The sequence below is a fragment of the Thalassophryne amazonica genome, chromosome 3 (genome assembly GCF_902500255.1).
Source record: "Thalassophryne amazonica chromosome 3, fThaAma1.1, whole genome shotgun sequence".
Classification (NCBI taxonomy): Eukaryota; Metazoa; Chordata; class Actinopteri; order Batrachoidiformes; family Batrachoididae; genus Thalassophryne; species Thalassophryne amazonica.
Genome location: NC_047105.1, coordinates 73,896,351 through 73,916,072, shown reverse-complemented (window position 1 = coordinate 73,916,072; position 19,722 = coordinate 73,896,351). Strand labels below are relative to the sequence as shown.

Sequence of the window (19,722 nt, the reverse complement as noted above, 5' to 3'; positions counted from 1 at the left end):
GGAGTTCGGGGAGGCTATGGAGGAGGACTATCGGTCGGCCTCGAAGAGATTCTGGCAAACCGTCCGACGCCTCAGGAGGCGGAAGCAGCTCTCCACCAGCACTGTTTACGGTGTGGGTGGGGAGCTGTTGATCCTGACTGGGGATATTGTCGGGCGGTGGAAGGAGTACTTCGAGGATCTCCTCAATCCCATTGTCACGTCTTCTGAAGAGGAAGCAGAGACTGGGGACTCAGAGGCGGACTCATCCATTACCCAGGCCGAAGTCACCAAGGTGGTTAGAAAGCTCCTCGGTGGCAAGGCTCCTGGGGTGGATGAAATCCGTCCTGAGTACCTTAAGTCTCTGGATGTTGTGGGGCTGTCTTGGCTGACACGCCTCTGCAACATCGCGTGGGGATCGGGGACAGTGCCTCTGGATTGGCAGACCGGGGTGGTGGTCCCTCTGTTTAAGAAGGGGTACCGGAGGATGTGTTCCAACTATAGGGGGATCACACTCCTCAGCCTCCCCGGTAAGGTCTATTCCAGAGTACTGGAGAGGAGAATTCGACCGATGGTCGAACCTCGGATTCAGGAGGAGCAGTGTGGTTTTCGTCCTGGTCGCCGCACACTGGACCAGCTCTACACGCTCCATCGGGTGCTCGAGGGTTCATGGGAGTTCGCCCAACCAGTCCACATGTGTTTTGTGGATCTGGAGAAGGCGTTCAACCGTGTCCCTCGGGGCACCCTGTGGGGAGTGCTCCGGGAGTATGGGGTCCGGGGTCTTTTGCTAAGGGGTATCGGGTCCCTGTACAACCGCAGCAGGAGCTTGGTTCGCATTGCCGGTAGTAAGTCAAACCTGTTTCCAGTGCACGTTGGCCTCTGCCAGGGCTGCCCTTTGTCACCAGTTCTGTTCATTATTTTTATGTCAGAATTTCTAGGTGCAGCCAGGGTGTAGAGGAGGTCTGGTTTGGGAACCACAGAATCTCGTCTCTGCTGTTTGCGGACGATGTGGTTCTGTTGCCGTCGTCAAATCAGGACCTTCAGCGTGCACTGGTGCGGTTTGCAGCCGAGTGTGAAGCGTCCGGGATGAAGATCAGCACCTCCAAATCCGAGGCCATGGTTCTCGACCGGAAAAAGGTGCTTTGCCCTCTTCAGGTTGGTGGAGTGTCCTTGCCTCAAGTGGAGGAGTTTAAGTATCTTGGGGTCTTGTTCACGAGTGAGGGACGGATGGAGCGTGAGATTGATAGATGGATTGGCGCAGCACCTGCAGTGATGCGGTCGCTGTATCGGACCGTCGTGGTGAAGAGAGAGCTGAGTAGGGGGGGCAAAGCTCTCGATTTACCGATCGATCTACGTTCCGATCCTCACCTATGGTCATGAGATTTGGCTCATGACCGAAAGAATGAGATCGCGAGTACAAGCGGCCGAGATGAGTTTGCTCCCTTAGAGATAGGGTGAGGAGCTCGGTCACTCGGGAGGAGCTTGGAGTCGAGCCGCTGCTCCTCCACGTCGAAAGGAGTCAGTTGAGGTGGCTCGGGCATCTTTTCCGGCTGCCCTCTGGACCCCTCGCTGGAGAGGTGTTCCGGGCACGTCCCACTGGGAGGAGGCCCCGGGGAAGACCCAGGACACGCTGGAGGGACTACATTTCTCGGCTGGCTTGGGAACGCCTTGGGGTTCCCCCGGAGGAGCTGGGGGATGTGTGTGCGGATCGGGAGGTCTGGGCGGCTTTGCTTGAGCTGCTGCCCCCGCGACCCGACTCCGGATAAAGCGGAAGAAAATGGATGGATGGATGGAGAACATTAAATATCTTGTCTTTGTGGTGTATTCAATTGAATATAGGTTGAAGAGGATTTGCAAATCATTGTATTCTGTTTTTATTTACATTTTACACAATGTCCCAACTTCATTGGAATTGGGGTTGTATTTATCAGCACTTCATGCAAGTGTGCCCCCCCCATGTACGCCACTTGTGTTGTGGGGGGAGAGCTGGGGGAGGGGTGCACGAAACACACACACGCCACATGTGTTGGGGGGGGCGAAACATACACACGCCACATGTGTTGTGTGTGTGTGTGGGGGGGCGAAACATACACACGCCACATGTGTAGTGGGGGGAGCCGACACTCTGGCATGCCAAATGTGTGTTGCTTGGCAACGCCACAGTCGTGGGGGCACTTAGACAAATTTCACAGCTAGCTTGAAAGTGATCGCCTGCTCACTATTTTTGTCCTAACTGCGTGATTGCCACCACATTTCCTAAGTGCTCCGCGAGTGGTATTGGATGTTCGTGTGTGGTACCTGGAATTTGTCTGACACCTGCTGAGAGAGGGATCGAACAGGCACTCACAGGGCACTCTCCTTTTGGCCGCTGGCGTACGTGAATGGTTGTAGCGACAGGTTTACGACACGTTAGAGGTGGCTCAGATTTTTTGCGAGTGGCATGCAATTCCTCCTTCGTGTGCTAGTCGGCTTCAATTGTGCTATGTGTGGAGGAGCCCTAACATTTATTATAAAAGTGAATAAACTTGTGCCCTCTTTATTGAAGTAGGGATGTTGTGTGGTATCCTGTGAGATGTGTAAGTTGATGTTTTAAGTCTTTTCATTGCCTGCACAGCTCCTAACCCATGTGCAGCTAAGGGAGGCAAAGAGCCCTGTTCTCATCTGTGTCTCATCAACTACAATCAGACGTTCTCGTGTGCTTGTCCCCACCTCATGAAGCTGGGTGCTGACAAACGTACTTGCTATGGTAAGTGTCAAAATGCTGACTGTAGAAAACTCCCCCTTTGACCCCTGTCTGAGCAGACAAATAATTTGTTTATGTTGCTGCCTCTGTATAACCATCACTGAGCCCCACGGTGTAATCTTGATGCTCATGTGCAAAAGACAGGATTAAATTCTTTTAACTTCTGCTTTGAGTTGGTATTGCTTTGACAGCTCTGTGTGCATTGAAGTCTCTGTGCATGAAAAGTGAGAGAGCGTCTGTTTACTCTTTTAGTTTAGTATTCAGGGCAGCACTTTCTATTATCTCCTGGTGTAATGGAATAGAGAGACGCATTCTGTCTGATGCAGGCATCAACCACAACCCTCCACACACACCACCTAGTCAGCCTGACACTGTCATTATTTTCTCTGCCTTCTTTGTCCCTCTCACTGTCTATCATTTCAGCTGCACGCAGTCAAACAGTGATAAGGCTGTTCAGACCAATGCTATTGTAATGTATCAGCACTGATTGAATTCACTGATGTGCTATTGAGTTAGCAAGCCAGACACTCTTTCAAGTCAAGATGCAATTGGAGCAAGTGTTTCTCCAACTGGAAGGAATATTGTGCACATGCAGCCAACCATGCTGCATACATCTGTCCACAACTCTGAAATTAGTGCACACTTATGGGTTTTTCCTTTGATTTTACACGGCATTTAACTTTTAATTAGAACATTCAAACTGGTGTAAAATACATGTGATTATTGTCACTCCACTTGCAGAGTCGCGTCAGTTCCTGCTGTATGCTCGGCAAATTGAGATCCGAGGAGTGGACATTGACAACCCCTACTACAACTATATCATCTCCTTCACGGTGCCGGACATCGACAATGTGACAGTGGTGGACTACGACGCTCTGGAGCATCGGATTTACTGGTCAGATGTCCGCACACAGACCATTAAGAGAGCTTTCATCAATGGCACTGGAGTTGAGACCGTGGTCTCCGCTGGTACGGAAGACAAAACACAGTGATTGTGTATATTGTGCAGTATGGTTTAAAAATTTCTATCACGGTTTAAGTTGAAGCACAAATATATATATTTTTTATTTAAATGTAAGTGCTTGAGAAGTGGTTAAGCACTGGTATGGGTGTGACTCTACTGCCAACTGTATTTCTACAACATATTTCACACAGTACAGAGGTATTTTTAGAATATTTATTCTGCAAAACTACAATAAGTAGAAAAAATAGAAAACTTTTTCTCAAGTAACTTCAGTCTTTGAAAATACTTTTATGAACTATAATAAATATCAAGCGACACAAAGCAGTTTGCAGCGTGAGTTGTTTCCTTCCTATCTCTGCTCAACATTTACAGTGCATCCAGAAAGTACGTATTCACAGCACTTCACTTATTCCACATTTTGTTATGTTACAGCGTTATTCCAAAATGAATGAAATTCATTTTTACATTAAAAGTCTACGCACAATACTCCATAATGACAATGTTTTTTTTTTTTTTTAATTTATTTTAAAAAAATAATGAAAAAACAAACTATGAAATCACATGTACACAAGGATTCACAGCCTTTGCCATGAAGCTCAAAATTGAGGTCAGGTGCATCCTGTTTCCACTGATCATCCTTGAGATGTTTCTACAGCTTAATTGGTAAAAAAAACTTTCTGCTGCTTTGAAGGTCTCAGTGAGCACAGTGGCCTCCATCATCTGTAAATGTAAGAAGTTCGGATCCACCAGGACTCTTCCCAGAGCTGGTCGCCAATCTAAACTGAATGATGGGGGGAGAAGGGCCTTAGTCAGGGTGGTGACCAAGAATCCGATGGCCACTGTTAGAGCTCCAGCATTCCAGAAGAACAACCGTCTCTGCGCAGTCCACCAATCAGACCTGTATGGTAGAGTGACCAGACGGAAGCCACTCCTCAATAAAAGGCACATGGCAGCCCACCTGGAGTTTGTCAAGAGGCACTTGAAGGACTCTCAGACCATGAAAAACAAAGTTATCTGGTCTGATGAGACAAAGATTGAACTCTTTGACATGAATATCAGGCATCATGTTTGGAGGAAACCAGGCACCATCCCTACAGTGAAGCATGGTGGTGGCAGCATCATGCTGTGGGGATGTTTTTCAGTGGTAGGAACTGGGAGACTTGTCAGGATTGAAGGAAAGATGAATGCAGCAATGTACAGAGACATCCTGGATGAAAACTTGCTCCAGAACGCTCTTGACGTTAGACTGGGGCGACGGTTCATCTTTCAGCAGGACAATAACCCTAAGCCAAGATATCAAAGAAGTGGCTTCAGGACAACTCTGTGAATGTCCTTGAGTGGACCAGCCAGAGTCCCAGACCTGAATTGAACGTCTCTGGAGAGATCTGAAAAAGGCTGTCCACCAACGATCCCCATCCAACCTGATGGAGCTTGAGAGGTGCTGCAAAGAGGAATGGGCAAAAACTACAGCTTCTACAAAGTTTCTTCTTGTCCAAAGATAGGTGCACCAAGCTTGTGGCATCATATTCAAGAAGACTTGAGGCTGTAATTGCCACCAAAGGTGCATCAACAAAATACTGAGAAAAGGGTGTGCATACATATGTACATGTGATTTCTTAGTTTTTTTATTTATTATAAATTTACAAAAAAATTCCCCCAAAAAAAAAAAAAATTCACATTGTCGTTGTGGGGTGTTGTGAGTAGAATTTTGGGGGGAAAATCAATTTATTTCATTATGGAAGGCTGTAACATAACAAAATGTGGAAAAAGTGAAGCGCAGTGAATACTCTGTATTTTCATTTGAGGTGATAGAAAAGATTGCAACCACTGCTGCTCGACAGTTTGCAAATGATCTTTTTTGACTTCTTAAATCTGAATCATGTCCACACAGCAGCTGTTCCTCAAATCTTTTTTCCTGTGCAGCATTTTCTGCCATTTCTACCACAAAGACTAAGAAGAGTAAAAGTTAAAGATTTTAATCCATGGTGATACTAGACAGAATGCTCGAAGAGCATTTGGCAGAGGCCTCAGTCATAATGTTGTAGGGATATGCAGAACTCGAATCCTGCCATTAGAAGAAGGCAGGTGCCAACTGGTGGCGGTGGGGTGGCAAAGGTAGAGTTCAGGGTAGTGTCTGCAAACAGCAGGTGAGTTAGAATGCATGTTTCCTATTTGTCGTGAGTTGATGACTAAAGTGGGACCCGCTGTTTCCTATTAGCGATTACAGCTGTTACGGATTAGGTGAGTCGGAATGAAAGCTTTGAAATCCGAGTCTTCCTGGCAGAACTTGCGGTATGCTACATGTCTTTCATTGCAAAACAAAGCAGTGGGAACTCTCACATTTTTCCATATAACTCGCTGGTGCAGGCTGATGACGTCATAGCCTACTCTACCAGTTAACAAAGTACAAACAAAATTTGTTACTGTAGAGCAGATATATACTAACTATGACTTTATACCATTTATACTGTCTAGTCAGTACTTTTCAGTTTTCTTTATTTTTGTACAAAAAAAGGACTTTGGGTTCAAGAAACTGTCACCAGGATGTCACAGTATATTAATCGTCAGATACACCTTGCAGTACAGTGTGCAATAGACTTGTTTGTAGATAATGTCAGATAATGTCTTCTCTCTGAAAGGAGTCGGAATATGCTGCAAATTGTAGATGGAAAAGAAATGGATAGCACAAAAGGTATAGCTCAGAATGTCCTAAAAAGTCTTTCAAAATATCCTGGTTCTTTTCTTTCCTTAAAATACCATATAAAATTGAATTGTGTGTACTTTAGCAAAGCGTAACCCAAACTGCCCAAATATTTGGTCACATAATAAGTCTCAGTCATGCAGTATTATGTTACAAACTTGTGTTTTCACTGTTACCAGAACACCATGCGAAAAAAAATCTCCCATTTTCTGTGCGTAGCGGAGACATTAATCCTGCGAACTGTATTGAGAATTTTATGGTTTTAAAAGATTAGGAATAAGAATGTTTATTAATTAACTGTGTGCGTATGTTGTTTGTCTGTCTTTAGATCTGCCGAATGCTCATGGGCTGGCAGTGGATTGGGTGTCGAGGAACCTGTTCTGGACCAGCTATGATGCCAATAAGAAACAGATTAATGTTGCCAGACTGGACGGCTCCTTCAAAAATGCTCTTATCCAGGGCCTGGACAAACCGCACTGCCTGGTGCTGCATCCAATACTGGGGTTGGTACACACTAAGATGTGTTCTGTCTGTCAAACTTTCCTGTTTGTCAGTGATGACAGTCTGAGCAGCACTTACGGTTTGTGACATCTGACTCTTGGTTCCAGCTTTGCTGGCCTGGTTCTCTTTCGGTCACTCTTTTTCTTCTTGCTTTGTATTTTGAAAGACATCTTTTGCTATCATATGGACTGTCAATGAATTATTTACCGGCTGTGTCATTTTTTTGTGTTTGTGTTCATTTTTCTCCCTTATGTCATGTTCAGCAAATATCCATTTTTCTCTCTCTTGTTGCGTCTTGAAATCTCATCTCCTCACTATTCCCCAAATATGCATGCACACACACACACACACACACACACTATCTGCATTTACGTATTTAGTTTTGTCCTGAAGGAATGTGTTTTGAGTATTTGAGGTGGATGAAGAAATTATATTTTCATAAGAAGTGACTTTGCTTTCTTATGTTTTTTTTGTTTTGTGTGTACTTGTCTGTCTTCTTGAAAGACTTGCTGTAGCCTTGTAGCCGACTTTAGCGGAGGAATGTTTCCGATCTGAGCATTGTTGGCGTGGGGGAAAATGAGAAGCAGATGCTGGATCCATATGTCTGCTCTTTCTGGCACAAAAACACACTGCCCAGAATGTGTCCAAGAATGGGTGGGACTAAAGATAGTTGGAGAGGGCCAAACTGTGTGTCTGTGCTCAAACACACACAGTGGGACTGGAAATGCTTCAGGAACTGTTCTTAAAGGCGTGTAGACAAACAGCTGTAGGGTGTGGTGGAAGTTGTTTACTCTGACAATGGCAAGACAACACAAAACACAGCCTCATAGTTTATGACACACTTGACGTACAGAATGTGGATTCATGCTTTTTGGCACAGTGTTAGGGGTGGGAATCTTTGCGTACCTCACAGTTCAATCTGATTATGATTCAGAGAGGTGCGATTCAATTAGAAAACAATTATGGATGCATCTTTTTATGTTCTGTGTAGGATTTCTTTTTTTCTCACTGTGTGACTGCTTGTTACTTTTTAGATCAAAGTATTTGTACTGATCCATAAAGAATTTATTTCCAAAACATTCTTAAACAACTTAGCCATATTTGTACCTGTGTGGTTCTCATTCACTGATTCCAAATTCCTAAACTCAGGGGGCTGTTGCTCCCCATCCCACCTGCTAAAGCCACCTGAGTTCAGACGGACTCATGTTTGGAATATTACTAGCTAAAAAAGGTCAGACTCACATCTGCAGCTTCTTCCTGTCTTTATGTTCACTTCATCGTTATGTGCATGCGCACTGATTGTGGTGCACGAATGCACTTTGTGCTTGTGTCAGAATAATTAAAAACAGGAACACGCACGCATGCGCTCCACCACAATGCGTTGCACAGTGCGTATTAAAACAAAAATACTGACAGACGATTTTAGATTTCAGTCATGATACTAGACTAATAATGCACTTGGTTTCTTTCTTAGCCCTTTATGAAACAATAGAATGAGTTTGCTTTCAGTGGAGCCATCAGCTGAACCTTTACCGTGCACACAGTGATACTTGATATAAATTAATTAAAATGATAAAAGCCATGATGATGGGTTGCATAAGTAATGGAGCACTTTGGTGTCATACCTGTAAATAATCAGTTTCATTGCCAGTTTTCTTCAGACAAGTCAAGGGATGGATACATGAACATTTTCAAGTTACTGAATATGTCTTGGACTTTATTTACATCAGTTATGAAGAAATAAAAAATTTTCTTTCATCAAAACATCAAATCTAGGCTTGCATCCAGATATACTTTCAGGCAAATTGTAGCTGAACTTTCAGGTCTTCTTTTTAAGAAAATCCTCCTCTATACCACTTCATCATGAAACTGTATTTTAGATTTTAATTAATTCATATCAAGTTGTAGAGATTTGCTTTCAGTATGAGTTTAAGGAAGATAATTTTAGAAATTTTAATTTTTTTTATGTTTTTGTTTTTCTTGTATTTGAAATGGCATTAGAATGTGTGAAATACCAAGTGTTCCAATACTTTTGGAGGGCACTGTATAGCCAATTGAGAAACACTCAGGGTCATGTGTATTTTTAAGTAAAATGGAGCTTTCTAGTGTTTCAGTGGAACCATGGTGTACCTGAGCTCAAGTTTGAGCTTCATGGCAAAGGCTGTGAATACTTACGTATGAGTGATTTCTTCATTTTTTTTTATTTTTAATAAATTCACAAAAAAAAAAAAAAAAACTTTTTACACATTGTCATTAAGGGGTATTGTGTGTAGAATTTCACGGAAACAAATTAATTTCATCCACTTTGGAATTAGGCTGTAACATAGAATGTGGAAAAAGTGAAATGCTGTGAATACCTTCTGGATGCACAGTACATAAGGAACTTGGAAAGTGCTCATTAACGGTGGCCAGTAGTCATGTTCCAATCTCCGCAATTAACATTTTACAAATCTATTATTGACATTTGTGAATTGATTGAGAATCACCCACATCTACATCATGATGCATCTAAGAATTGATTGATCCAAATCTTACCCGTCCACTTATATCTGTCTTAGGTTCCTTAAATATTGTGTGCCAGGGCTTCCATATCTCATTCATTAACATTCTTGTCTTCTGATAATGATCTAATGGGTATAAATGACAGGATTCTGACTGCTCTCCTCAGTAAGCTGGCAGAGGTAGTAATGGTGGAGGAACATGCTCACCAATTGCACCTTCTCGCTGCCAAAAGTATTTTTGTTTGAGTGTTTTTACTTTTCTTGTTTGTTTGTTGTTGCTTTAAAATGATTTAATACAGTGAATTGGCGGCACTGTGATGAGAGCATGTGTCACGTCATATCAAGAAAGTCTTCAATTTGAATCTTACCTGCTGCAGTCTTCCTGTACCTCATCCTGCAAAAACATGAAAGTCAAATAATTAGTTGAGTATAATAAGTAAATAGTAGTGTTGTGTTACCCTTGTGCTGGACTGGTGACATGGTGTCCTGCCTCTCACCCAAGGTATGCTAGGATATCCTCCAGCCCCCATTACTCTCAACAGTTCAGATGCTTTTATATATAAATATAATGAGCATATAATGAGATGGTTGCAGGAATCATAGGATGTTGTAACTTTTCTGATTTTGTCATGCCTGTTTCTTTAGGAAGCTATACTGGACGGATGGAGACAACATCAGCATGGCCAACACAGATGGCAGCAATCGAAGTATTCTCTTTACCAACCAGAAAGGCCCTGTTGGTGAGTGATGTACTTTCTCCTTTTTGACATGTTCACACACTCATTCAGATGGCAGCACACCGTTGTGACACGCGAGCTCTGTCTTTGTTTTCAGGACTGTCCATTGATTTTGACACCGAGAAACTTTACTGGATCAGCTCAGGAAACAGCACCATCAGTCTTTGCAAACTGGACGGGTCAGCACTGGAGGTGCTTGAAGGGGTCAAGGGTAAACTGACAAAGGCTACTGCTCTGGCCATCATGGGTAGGTCTCCAGAATTCTGTTATTCATGTCCATCAGTGATGATTTTCAGTCTCACATTAAAGCACAGTTTGGTCATCAGATATCACACCTGGATGGATTCAAGTCTGGTTCTAATGGACCTGTCTGTTGTGTTGTGTCCTTTAGGAGACAAGTTGTGGTGGGCAGACCAAGGAACCGATCAGATAGGAACCTGTGACAAGAAGGATGGTGGCAACTGGAAAATCTTGAGGAACAGCACGTCCCCCATGATGCATATGAAAATCTACAATGAAACTGTGCAGAAAGGTGCAAACCTGGCTGCTGTGTCTTTTTCAGAGCTTATGGAAGATTTATTTTGGTCAAACTACCTGAGAAAATAATGTCAAAAATAAACCCAAATTAATAAATAATACAACTTAAAAAACAAACAGTTTTTTCCTCATTTTTCATTCTTCATGCACGTAGCCTATTTGTTTTTACCACAGTAAACTCGAGCACAACTGTTTATGTCTGTCACTTTTCTTTGAATTGTTTTGTGTATTTGCGTTTATGTTCCTAGGCACCAATCTATGCAGTAATAACAACGGAGACTGTTCCCAGCTGTGTCTCCCCACCTCCCCAATCTCCAGAGCCTGCATGTGCACTGCAGGATACAGCCTGCGCCGAGGGCAACAGTCTTGTGAGGGTAGATACACTTACTGTTTCCTTGATTTCGAGCAAGAAGCGACAGAAAAAGAACAAAGTGTGATAGAAACATTTTTGTTGTTGTTGCAGGAGTGGGTTCTTTCCTGCTGTACTCTGTGCATGAAGGCATACGTGGTATCCCCTTGGACCCATCAGACAAATCTGATGCCCTGGTACCAGTGTCAGGCACATCTCTGGCTGTGGGCATTGATTTTCATGCTGGTATGTAATTTGGAAATTAAAAACAATAACCTTAGTTAGTTTATTTCTTTGATGCAGTTGAACTCATAGCTTAATTTACATCTACATGTAAATCATCCCCGTGACCCAATCCGGGATAAGCGGTTGAAGATGAGATGTAATTCATGTGGTAAAATTATAGGAAAATTCAGTTGAGTGTAATCATAAGTGGATCCGTTTACAGACAATGACACTATCTACTGGGTGGATATGGGACTAAGCACCATCAGCAGGGCCAAGAGAGATCAGACGTGGAGAGAGGACGTGGTCACCAATGGCATTGGCAGGGTCGAAGGCATCGCTGTTGACTGGATAGCAGGTGAAATGCATCTTAGATAACGAGATGAGAGAATTTTATTTTGTCCCCTGTCACGTTCTCCTCTCAGACTGACTATCTTCTAACTGTAACAACTGTTATGAATCAAAAATCAACTTTAAAGTAACAGGACAGAGTCCTTAATTGCCTGAACAAGAGTCTAAATGTTTTAGCTGTGCTCAGTTGTTTAAAATATCTTCTTAAAGATGTCCAGAAACGTCAGAGAAAAATCAAAGTCCCAAAGCAACAGTTGTTTATTTTGTTGGGAAAAATAAACAAAATTCACAGTCTTCCAAAACACCGGAACAGCTTTGATTTACACTGTTTAGCAATCATCTTAAATATTTTGAACAGGGCAATTTTTCCATCTCAAGTTGGTGGCCTTTCTAAATATCGCAAATCTTACACCAATAAAAAGAGCTGTTAATAATTTCATTTTTCAATAAGTGCCCCAGGTATGATGAGATCACTTCAAGAGATACCCAAGTATGATGTGATCACTCCAAGAGAAACCCAGGTGTGATGAGATCACTTCTTGGAAACTCCCCAGGCCTGGAGAGTTCAACTCTGGGTCATGGAAATTTACCCTTCCTTTAAAATCCCAAATTATCATTATCATATAATTTTTTTTACCAGTATGTATGACTTTAAATCAGTTTTCCTTTTCTTGAAAAATTAAGTGCTTTACTCAGATTGCACCCTTTAATTCCAAATTTTACCCTCATAGTTTCTTTTAAAGAGAACATACATTTTGCACACATGTAGGGGTGGTGGCCAAGTGGTTAATGTACTTGGTTTCAGTGCGGAAGGTTCCCAGTTTGAATCCCACCCCTACCACATTTCTCCATGTAATGTGGAGTTGCGTCAGGAAGGGCATCCGGTGTAAAACTCAAAAATTCAACATGCAGATTCACCTTGGATTTGCTGTGGCGACCCCGAGTACAAAACAAGGGAGCAGCTGAAGGGACTTACATACATTTTGCACACATGTTTTTTACATATAATGTTTGAATATATTAGGTGTGTTTTCCAAAATGCTATTACCCAGTCGGCGCAAAAAGGAGTATATGCTTTATCCTTCTAAACATTTGTTAAATATTATCAGTAACACACAACATAACCATCTTTTTGCATTTGCATATATATCATCATAAAATGTTTGTTATTAGCATGTCACTTGCCTTGGGTAAAAAAATTACACTACACTATTCATATACGAATTTTTGAATCAAACTAAATGTATGCAAATAAACTGAAGACTCAATTTTATTGTCATTAATTGGTTGAGTTAAACTTGTTTTGCTGTTACTTCAATGTCTTCAAAGTTGTAAACTTCAAAGATTGAGGCTTTCGCAAGACTGGTCACAGGAACATTAACTTTGTGAGGTAAAAACAAACTTAACATCTTGGATAGTGGTAGGAGGTATAATGGATAAATGTGTAATAAATTTGCTAATACTGCTGTACTTGTTCAGAACAAAAAAGTTATTCCATGCTATTTATGCTATGATATGAACAGCTGGCTTCTTCTTCTGGGCTTCTTCTATGCTGCGCTTTCTGATAGTGTATGTTGTGCTGCCTCCAGTGGTGAGCAAAAGGTCAGCAGAGGCATTCAGGTGCAGAACAGTAGCAAAACCCTCATGAAGTATGTATTTAAAGATAAACAATACCACTTTTGCCTTATTCAAATTTATCATTAAAAACGAATGTCAAAATTAAACAAAGAAGTATACTGAAATGTATTGAATTGCATCAGATTGAATCATTCCACAATACCAAGTATCGTTCCTGAATTGTGTTGTATCTAGATACATACTGTATTGTTTTATAAGCGGGAGATCCACACCTCTACTATCTACATTTCTTCAGTATATTTAAGTGTTTGAGATCTTGTGTAGTATTATTGTTTCTCCTCTGTCTGCCACAGGAAACATCTACTGGACAGACCAAGGTTTTGATGTGATTGAGGTGGCCAGACTGAATGGTTCTTTTCGCTATGTGGTTATCTCCCAGGGCCTGGATAAGCCTCGTGCCATCACTGTCCACCCAGAGAAAGGGTGAGAGAAAGGAAACCTGAGTCTAAATCCAACTATTAATGCCATTCTCTCATTATTGACTACTGAAGACGAGTTGTCTTTGTATCTTGTGTAGGTACCTGTTCTGGACAGAATGGGGCCAGTATCCTCGTATTGAGCGATCACGTTTGGATGGCTCTCAGAGGGCTGTCCTGGTTAATGTCAGTATCAGCTGGCCCAATGGTATTTCAGTTGATTACCAGGTACGGTATAATGTTATTTTTTTTGCCTTTTAATCGTTATTACAATGTACTGACAGACAATACACGTAGAGGATGTCACAACTTTGTCTGTAGGATGGTTTGCTGTACTGGTGCGATGCCAGGACGGACAAGATTGAGCGCATCAACCTGGAGACTGGAGAGAACAGGGAGGTGGTGCTCGCTAACAACAATATGGACATGTTCTCTGTGTCAGTGTTTGAGAACTACATCTACTGGAGTGACAGGTCAGATATCCATGTGCAGTATGTCTTATTTATTCTCAAAGATTTTTATGCCTTGCTGCAGGGTCACATACCCTGGGACCCCATCTTGGATAAACAGTTGAAGATGTGTGTGTGGATATAATACTAGGGATATACTGTAGTCCTTTGTCTTTTTGTGCTAGAGTACAGACTTTCTTGTGGACACACTAACTCAAAATTAATACGTTATACACTTGATATTAAAGACATATGTAGACATTAGGAAGTATATATGGGTTGATTTGAATTTGGCGAAGTTCTGGCCATAAATTTGCATAATAAAGAATATGATCTGAAAACCACTGTATCTCATTTGTGTTGAATGATGGAATGTTCACGTGTGTCATGTGGAGCATGTGTTGCAACATGAGACTTGATATGGTGTTTGCTTAAATTTTCATATTAACAAGGAGAGCTTATTTTTTGTGCTGCCTGTATCACAAATATCTTGGTGCAACATGAGTGTCACTGTGATATTTGCATAATAATTTGGACAGTCTTGGGAATTTTTTTGTTTGTTTTAGTTCAGGCTTTATGTCACTAATGGTAAGCAATGGAACATTAATTTTTTAGCATTAGCACCTTATGTGGAGCAGCTGTTTTGTTGTGATATTTTGCATAAATTTGCATGCTATTGATGACAAAAGATCAAACGATGTTAGGCAATCGATATCAAGAATATTGGTAGCCCTCAAGAAGCAGGTGAGCCAATTAGATTTTTTAAGGATTACTTCATATGTGTTTGTATGTTAATAAGGGGACCACTATATCAGCAGTACTCAATCTTCTTATTTATAGCATTCATACATCATGTGGAATACATGTTCCGGCAAAATACTGCTGTGTTTGCAAAATGTGCATACTAATGATGGGAATATTAACAGGACATTGCACACCACAATAACATTTGACATTGAGTGGTGTTTCCTCACATTGTGTTATTTTGATCTGTTAACTGCAGCCAACATTTAACGCTGTATTTATGTCTGCTTTGACCCAGAACACATGCCAATGGCTCCATAAAGAGAGGGAGTAAAGACAATGCCACAGACTCTGTGTCTCTGAGGACAGGTATTGGAGTGCAGCTCAAAGACATCAAGGTCTTCAACAGGGCTCGACAGCAAGGTAAGCACCACCAAGATTGATAGAGTGATAGATTGATTGTGGTTCAAAATATTTAGTCATTAGTAATAATTACAGTAAAATATATGTTAATTTCTCATTAAATATCAGATGTTTGCTCAGGTTACATTACACTTTTCCTTTATTTGCTTTTTGCTATTGATCATGTGATGAATTTTGTTCGTTTTCAGGAATCAATGTATGCAAGATCAACAATGGTGGCTGCCAGCAGCTTTGTCTTTATCGTGGTAACGGCCAGCGCACTTGTGCCTGTGCCCATGGAATGCTGGCTGAAGATGGCCGTAGCTGTCGTGACTATGACGGCTACTTGCTCTATTCAGAGCGGACCATATTAAAGAGTGTCCACCTGTCAGATGAAAACAACCTAAATGCACCCATTAAGCCATTTGAGGACCCGGAGCACATGAAGAATGTTATTGCACTTACTTTTGATTATCGAGGAGGCGGTGGAAAGGGAGCTAATCGTATCTTCTTTAGTGACATCCACTTTGGCAACATACAGCAAATCAGTGATGATGGAAGTGACCGTAAGACAGTGGTAGAGAGTGAGTATTTATACACACTTCAACTTTGTGTGAACCTTTTGTTCAGCTCTTCTTGCACTTTAACAGTGAACTGTCTTTCAGCCTTTACTCCATTTAACATCAATACACACCTCCTCTGATAGCCAAGACGAGTTTGTGCCCTATTATGTGAATGTCAGAAAAACATTAGTTATGGAATGAAGACCCCCAGTGACAAGTGTTTGTGGAAAAGAAAACAGCTAGAGCTTCTTAAATGAAACATTCCCAAGATCATTCCCACTGATCTCAATCAAGCGAGAGTGAATTTATCAAAGTTTAGGCCAAATCCATTTGTTTTCAATCTAAAAGCAAAGAGAATGAAAGACTTTTTTGTCTGTACTTTGACAATCAAATTCATAAGAACATAGACCTTGAGACTTTTATTCACCTTATCTCAGCACACAAAATTAAGGTGCATCGTTAATGTTTTACAAGGAATGGATGATTCAGGAGTGTGTGTGTCCAACTGTTCCCGTGGAAGAATATTTCCTGATTTGACTAACAGCAAAAGCTAAAGCTACAGTACACAGGATTTAGGGGTGTTTAATAGCAGGAGTGTAATGTAGCATTCATAACCATCTCTTCATTGATGTATAATTATTCACGGCAATGAATCAGTGTGTTTTTATTTGCTTACAATAAGCCCTTCATATCTACAAGAGAGAAGGTCCATTCACGCAGGCTGCCATATTGCAGCGTCACTTTGATACAGTAGCCCTAAAAGGAATACTGTAGCTATTCTTTTAATAACTTTTCGCATTTCAGTGGCTGCTCCCCTGTTGGTTGCTAGTGCAGGTAAACATGTTTGAGAACCCTGTTTTGGACAGTCTCACGGCATGTCGTGACTCAGCAGCATGAAATATACATTAATCTATTGGTTCGTGATATTGTGACGAAAGCGCCACATTTTCGTCACGGCAGCACGAATTCATTCTAATACATTTTGTGATGGCTGCATGAAATTAAAAATGAAGCAGGGGGGTCGGGGTGGTTATGGTTAGGGTTGGGGGAAGGAGTAGGGTTATATTAGGGTTGGGGGTAGGAGTACGGTTAGTACTAGTGAGTTAAAAAACCCCGTCACGAAAATTTGAATCATTTCGTGAGGGGAGGATGAAAAAAAACGTGAGACTGGGCTGGTTTTGGAACCCTGTGGTGGATCATACATCTTGCTTATCACAAAAACAGGCAAGGGAGCATCAATCTCCATAGCCAAAGAAGCTAAAACATGAAGGGAAATAAAATTGTGACCTGTGATGACATAATGCATTCTGCAACCTCACCACTAGATGATAGTAAATACTACCTATTGTAGCTTTAAGAGGTGAAGATGTTAAATTTGTCCAGCAGTTATTCCTCATGAGAGGAGCAGTTCTTTTTATAAGCAGTTTTCATCAAAGCATATCTCCTCTTTGAAGGAGCAGTTTGATTATAATACCAAAACATTTGTCATTGTGGTCGCTGTTGAGTCTGTCAGGCTGCAGCTTGTCTGACACTAAACTCTCCTCTCCTGAACAGTCGCAATATATCCTGTCTGAACTTTTGGGACATAAGCACATAAAGGATGGGGTTAGCCACTGTTGAGGAAGTTGCCATGATGCGGGCAAATACACTGAAGGGCCCATAACGTGGTGAGGTGCCAGTGGCCCCAGAGGTTTGGACAGCCAACAAGGCCAACATAAGGCCATAAGATGGCAGCCAGCAGAGCGTAAAAGCCAGCACCAGGAGGGCAGAGGTCTGAGTCACTTTGCTCTGGTAGCGAGCTACCTGTGAGGCCCTTCTAGTGTGTTTGCTGCTGCAAAGGAACATGTAGATACCACCATATGCCACTGCAGTGGTGACCAGTGGAAGCAAGAATGCCACCAGGAAGTGAAACAATCCATAAATTAGCTGTTCTTGATGTGACAAGAAAGCAAAGCAAGTTAGGCCATCAGGGGTACGGTATGGAATTCCTACAGAGCGAAAAACCAGCTGAGGAGCAGCCAGACCACATGCTGGGACCCAGAGTAGCACAGCCCCTATAGATACCCGATGAGGCAAGAGGACACGGTAAGCCTTTGTTGGTTCCACCACAGTCAGATAGCGAGATACCGCCAGAGTGGCCAGTGTGAATGCACTGGCAGAGGAGCAGGCTGAGCCCATGAAGCTCACCAGACGACACAGGAAGTTCCCAAATGACCATTGTTGCATGACTACAGCAGCGGTGTGGAAAGGAAGTATGGACAACAACAGGAGATCTGCACAGCTGAGAGCCAACAAGAGGACATCTGTGCTCGACCCTGTCGTAGAACCCTGGGGAGACTGTGCCATACATCCCAGGCCCCGCCTCCGTCTTCTACAAAGGATCATTATAACCATCGTGTGGCCCCCAACCCCCAACACCAGAATGACAGTATCAAAAATTGGGACGAGGATTTGCTCCACATTCTCTGGGCCGGAGTCACTGCTGTTCCCCTGCAGATCCTCGCCACCTGTAGAGTTCCACAGCATTCTCCTGTCCTCAGCTATGGAGATGTCCTCTAGCCATACTGTGCCTGTTAAAACACAGTGTAATCAGTACACTTAAGCTGCTCATAAAACCACTGATAATACATGTGGGAATGACTAATCGCACTGTGGGTCAATAGCAGTGTAACAGAGATAACATGACACAGATTTATCTTTTTTTTACCATAAGGGAGGCAGTGATACAATTTGCCATTTTTGGCCAGAAACTGAGTATAAATATCCCATTAATGTTAACCTCACTATCCATTAATACACATCGAGCAATTACAGTTTGTGTTTTTTGTTCATAGTTATGCTAAACCATCGGTTGTCTGACAGAGTGTTTGGTAGGAAATGACAGCAGACCTTTCCACTGAAGTCAAGTGCGTGCTTTATCTCCCGTGGACTTCATTCCGATCCAATCTGATCCGAGTGGTGAGCGCTAAAACCTGTGGATTTAAGATTTGTTGTCACCTCAGACCAGGCGAGTACTCCACATGAGTTCTCATTGAGGGAAGCGATCCAAAATCAGGTTTAGTTGTGCCTCCGAGGAAGTGAGAAACATAACGGGCACAAAGGATGAAAAAAGAAAAGCTGGACAGTAAGAGAAGATGAATCCTTGTATAAAGCAGGTGAACTCTGGACTGATTATCATCAAGCAGGAGAGTGATAGGCCAGCCTGCACTTTGTGGGAGGGCTTATTGAGGCCAAACATGAGCTTTCCCAGGGTCCATTGTTACTCTTCTGTTTATGAACAGATCTATACATTTTATGAAAGCGCCATTCCCTGCACAAACACACGGAGTCTAAACACAGATATGATTTATACACAGAGACGGTGAAAAAAATCAGGGTAAACATTGACTGCTGCCCTGACAGCAAACACTGGACTCAAGTGTGCACATCTAGTTAGTTTAGATTCAGAAATGGCAATAAAAGCTGTCAGTGTAACCACCTTCACTCAAAAACTGTGATGTCGGCTCAGCTACAATAAACAACAAGTCAGAAACTCAGAGAGGCACTGTGAGGCAACACAGAGAGGGAAAAAAGCAGACAATGCTTCAGGCCGGAGGTTTACTATTCATTAAGAGGATTTAAGAACGAGGAAATAATGAATAGACTTTACGTTGCACTTCATTGATTTTTAGGGCACTGAATTATGAGTGTGCAGAGTAGAAGGTAATTGTTTTTTGCTGCAGATCTTTGCTTTCCAGTTGTGGCCCATTTGATGGGTTGGTTTCATTCAGAAAGTCATCGTGGGTCAAACAAATGTTGATTCATCTCCATGGTGATGGACTGGAGATGTTGAGATGTGGTGTTAAGTGTCCCACCTCATGGTGAACCACTCTGAACCTCTGGCTCTTATAGGCTGAGGTCATGTCCAGTCCATGAGTAATGGCTG

General features: G+C 42.2%; 2 protein-coding genes across 4 annotated transcripts in view; one reads left to right on the top strand and one right to left on the bottom strand.

Annotated features, from left to right (window-relative positions):
* The window catches only part of LOC117507043 (low-density lipoprotein receptor-related protein 1-like), a 446,568-nt gene that overhangs the window by 335,636 nt on the left and 91,210 nt on the right, over positions 1-19,722 (top strand). For all 3 annotated transcript variants that reach the window (XM_034166738.1, XM_034166739.1, XM_034166740.1), the window contains 14 exons: positions 2,591-2,722; positions 3,461-3,688; positions 6,713-6,887; positions 10,032-10,126; positions 10,221-10,370; positions 10,515-10,655; positions 10,909-11,034; positions 11,124-11,255; positions 11,458-11,592; positions 13,517-13,646; positions 13,741-13,867; positions 13,961-14,112; positions 15,131-15,255; positions 15,444-15,818. In XM_034166738.1, coding sequence (XP_034022629.1) covers positions 2,591-2,722; positions 3,461-3,688; positions 6,713-6,887; positions 10,032-10,126; positions 10,221-10,370; positions 10,515-10,655; positions 10,909-11,034; positions 11,124-11,255; positions 11,458-11,592; positions 13,517-13,646; positions 13,741-13,867; positions 13,961-14,112; positions 15,131-15,255; positions 15,444-15,818 — 2,223 coding nt within the window. The remainder of the gene's footprint in view (positions 1-2,590; positions 2,723-3,460; positions 3,689-6,712; positions 6,888-10,031; positions 10,127-10,220; positions 10,371-10,514; positions 10,656-10,908; positions 11,035-11,123; positions 11,256-11,457; positions 11,593-13,516; positions 13,647-13,740; positions 13,868-13,960; positions 14,113-15,130; positions 15,256-15,443; positions 15,819-19,722) is intronic.
* On the bottom strand, positions 17,245-18,835 carry LOC117507045 (delta-type opioid receptor). Its single transcript, XM_034166743.1, has 2 exons — positions 18,687-18,835; positions 17,245-18,367 (listed from the first exon to the last, which is right to left on the bottom strand). Exon 2 carries the CDS (start codon positions 18,321-18,323, stop codon positions 17,307-17,309), a length of 1,017 nt encoding a protein of 338 aa, XP_034022634.1. The 5' UTR covers positions 18,324-18,367; positions 18,687-18,835; the 3' UTR covers positions 17,245-17,306.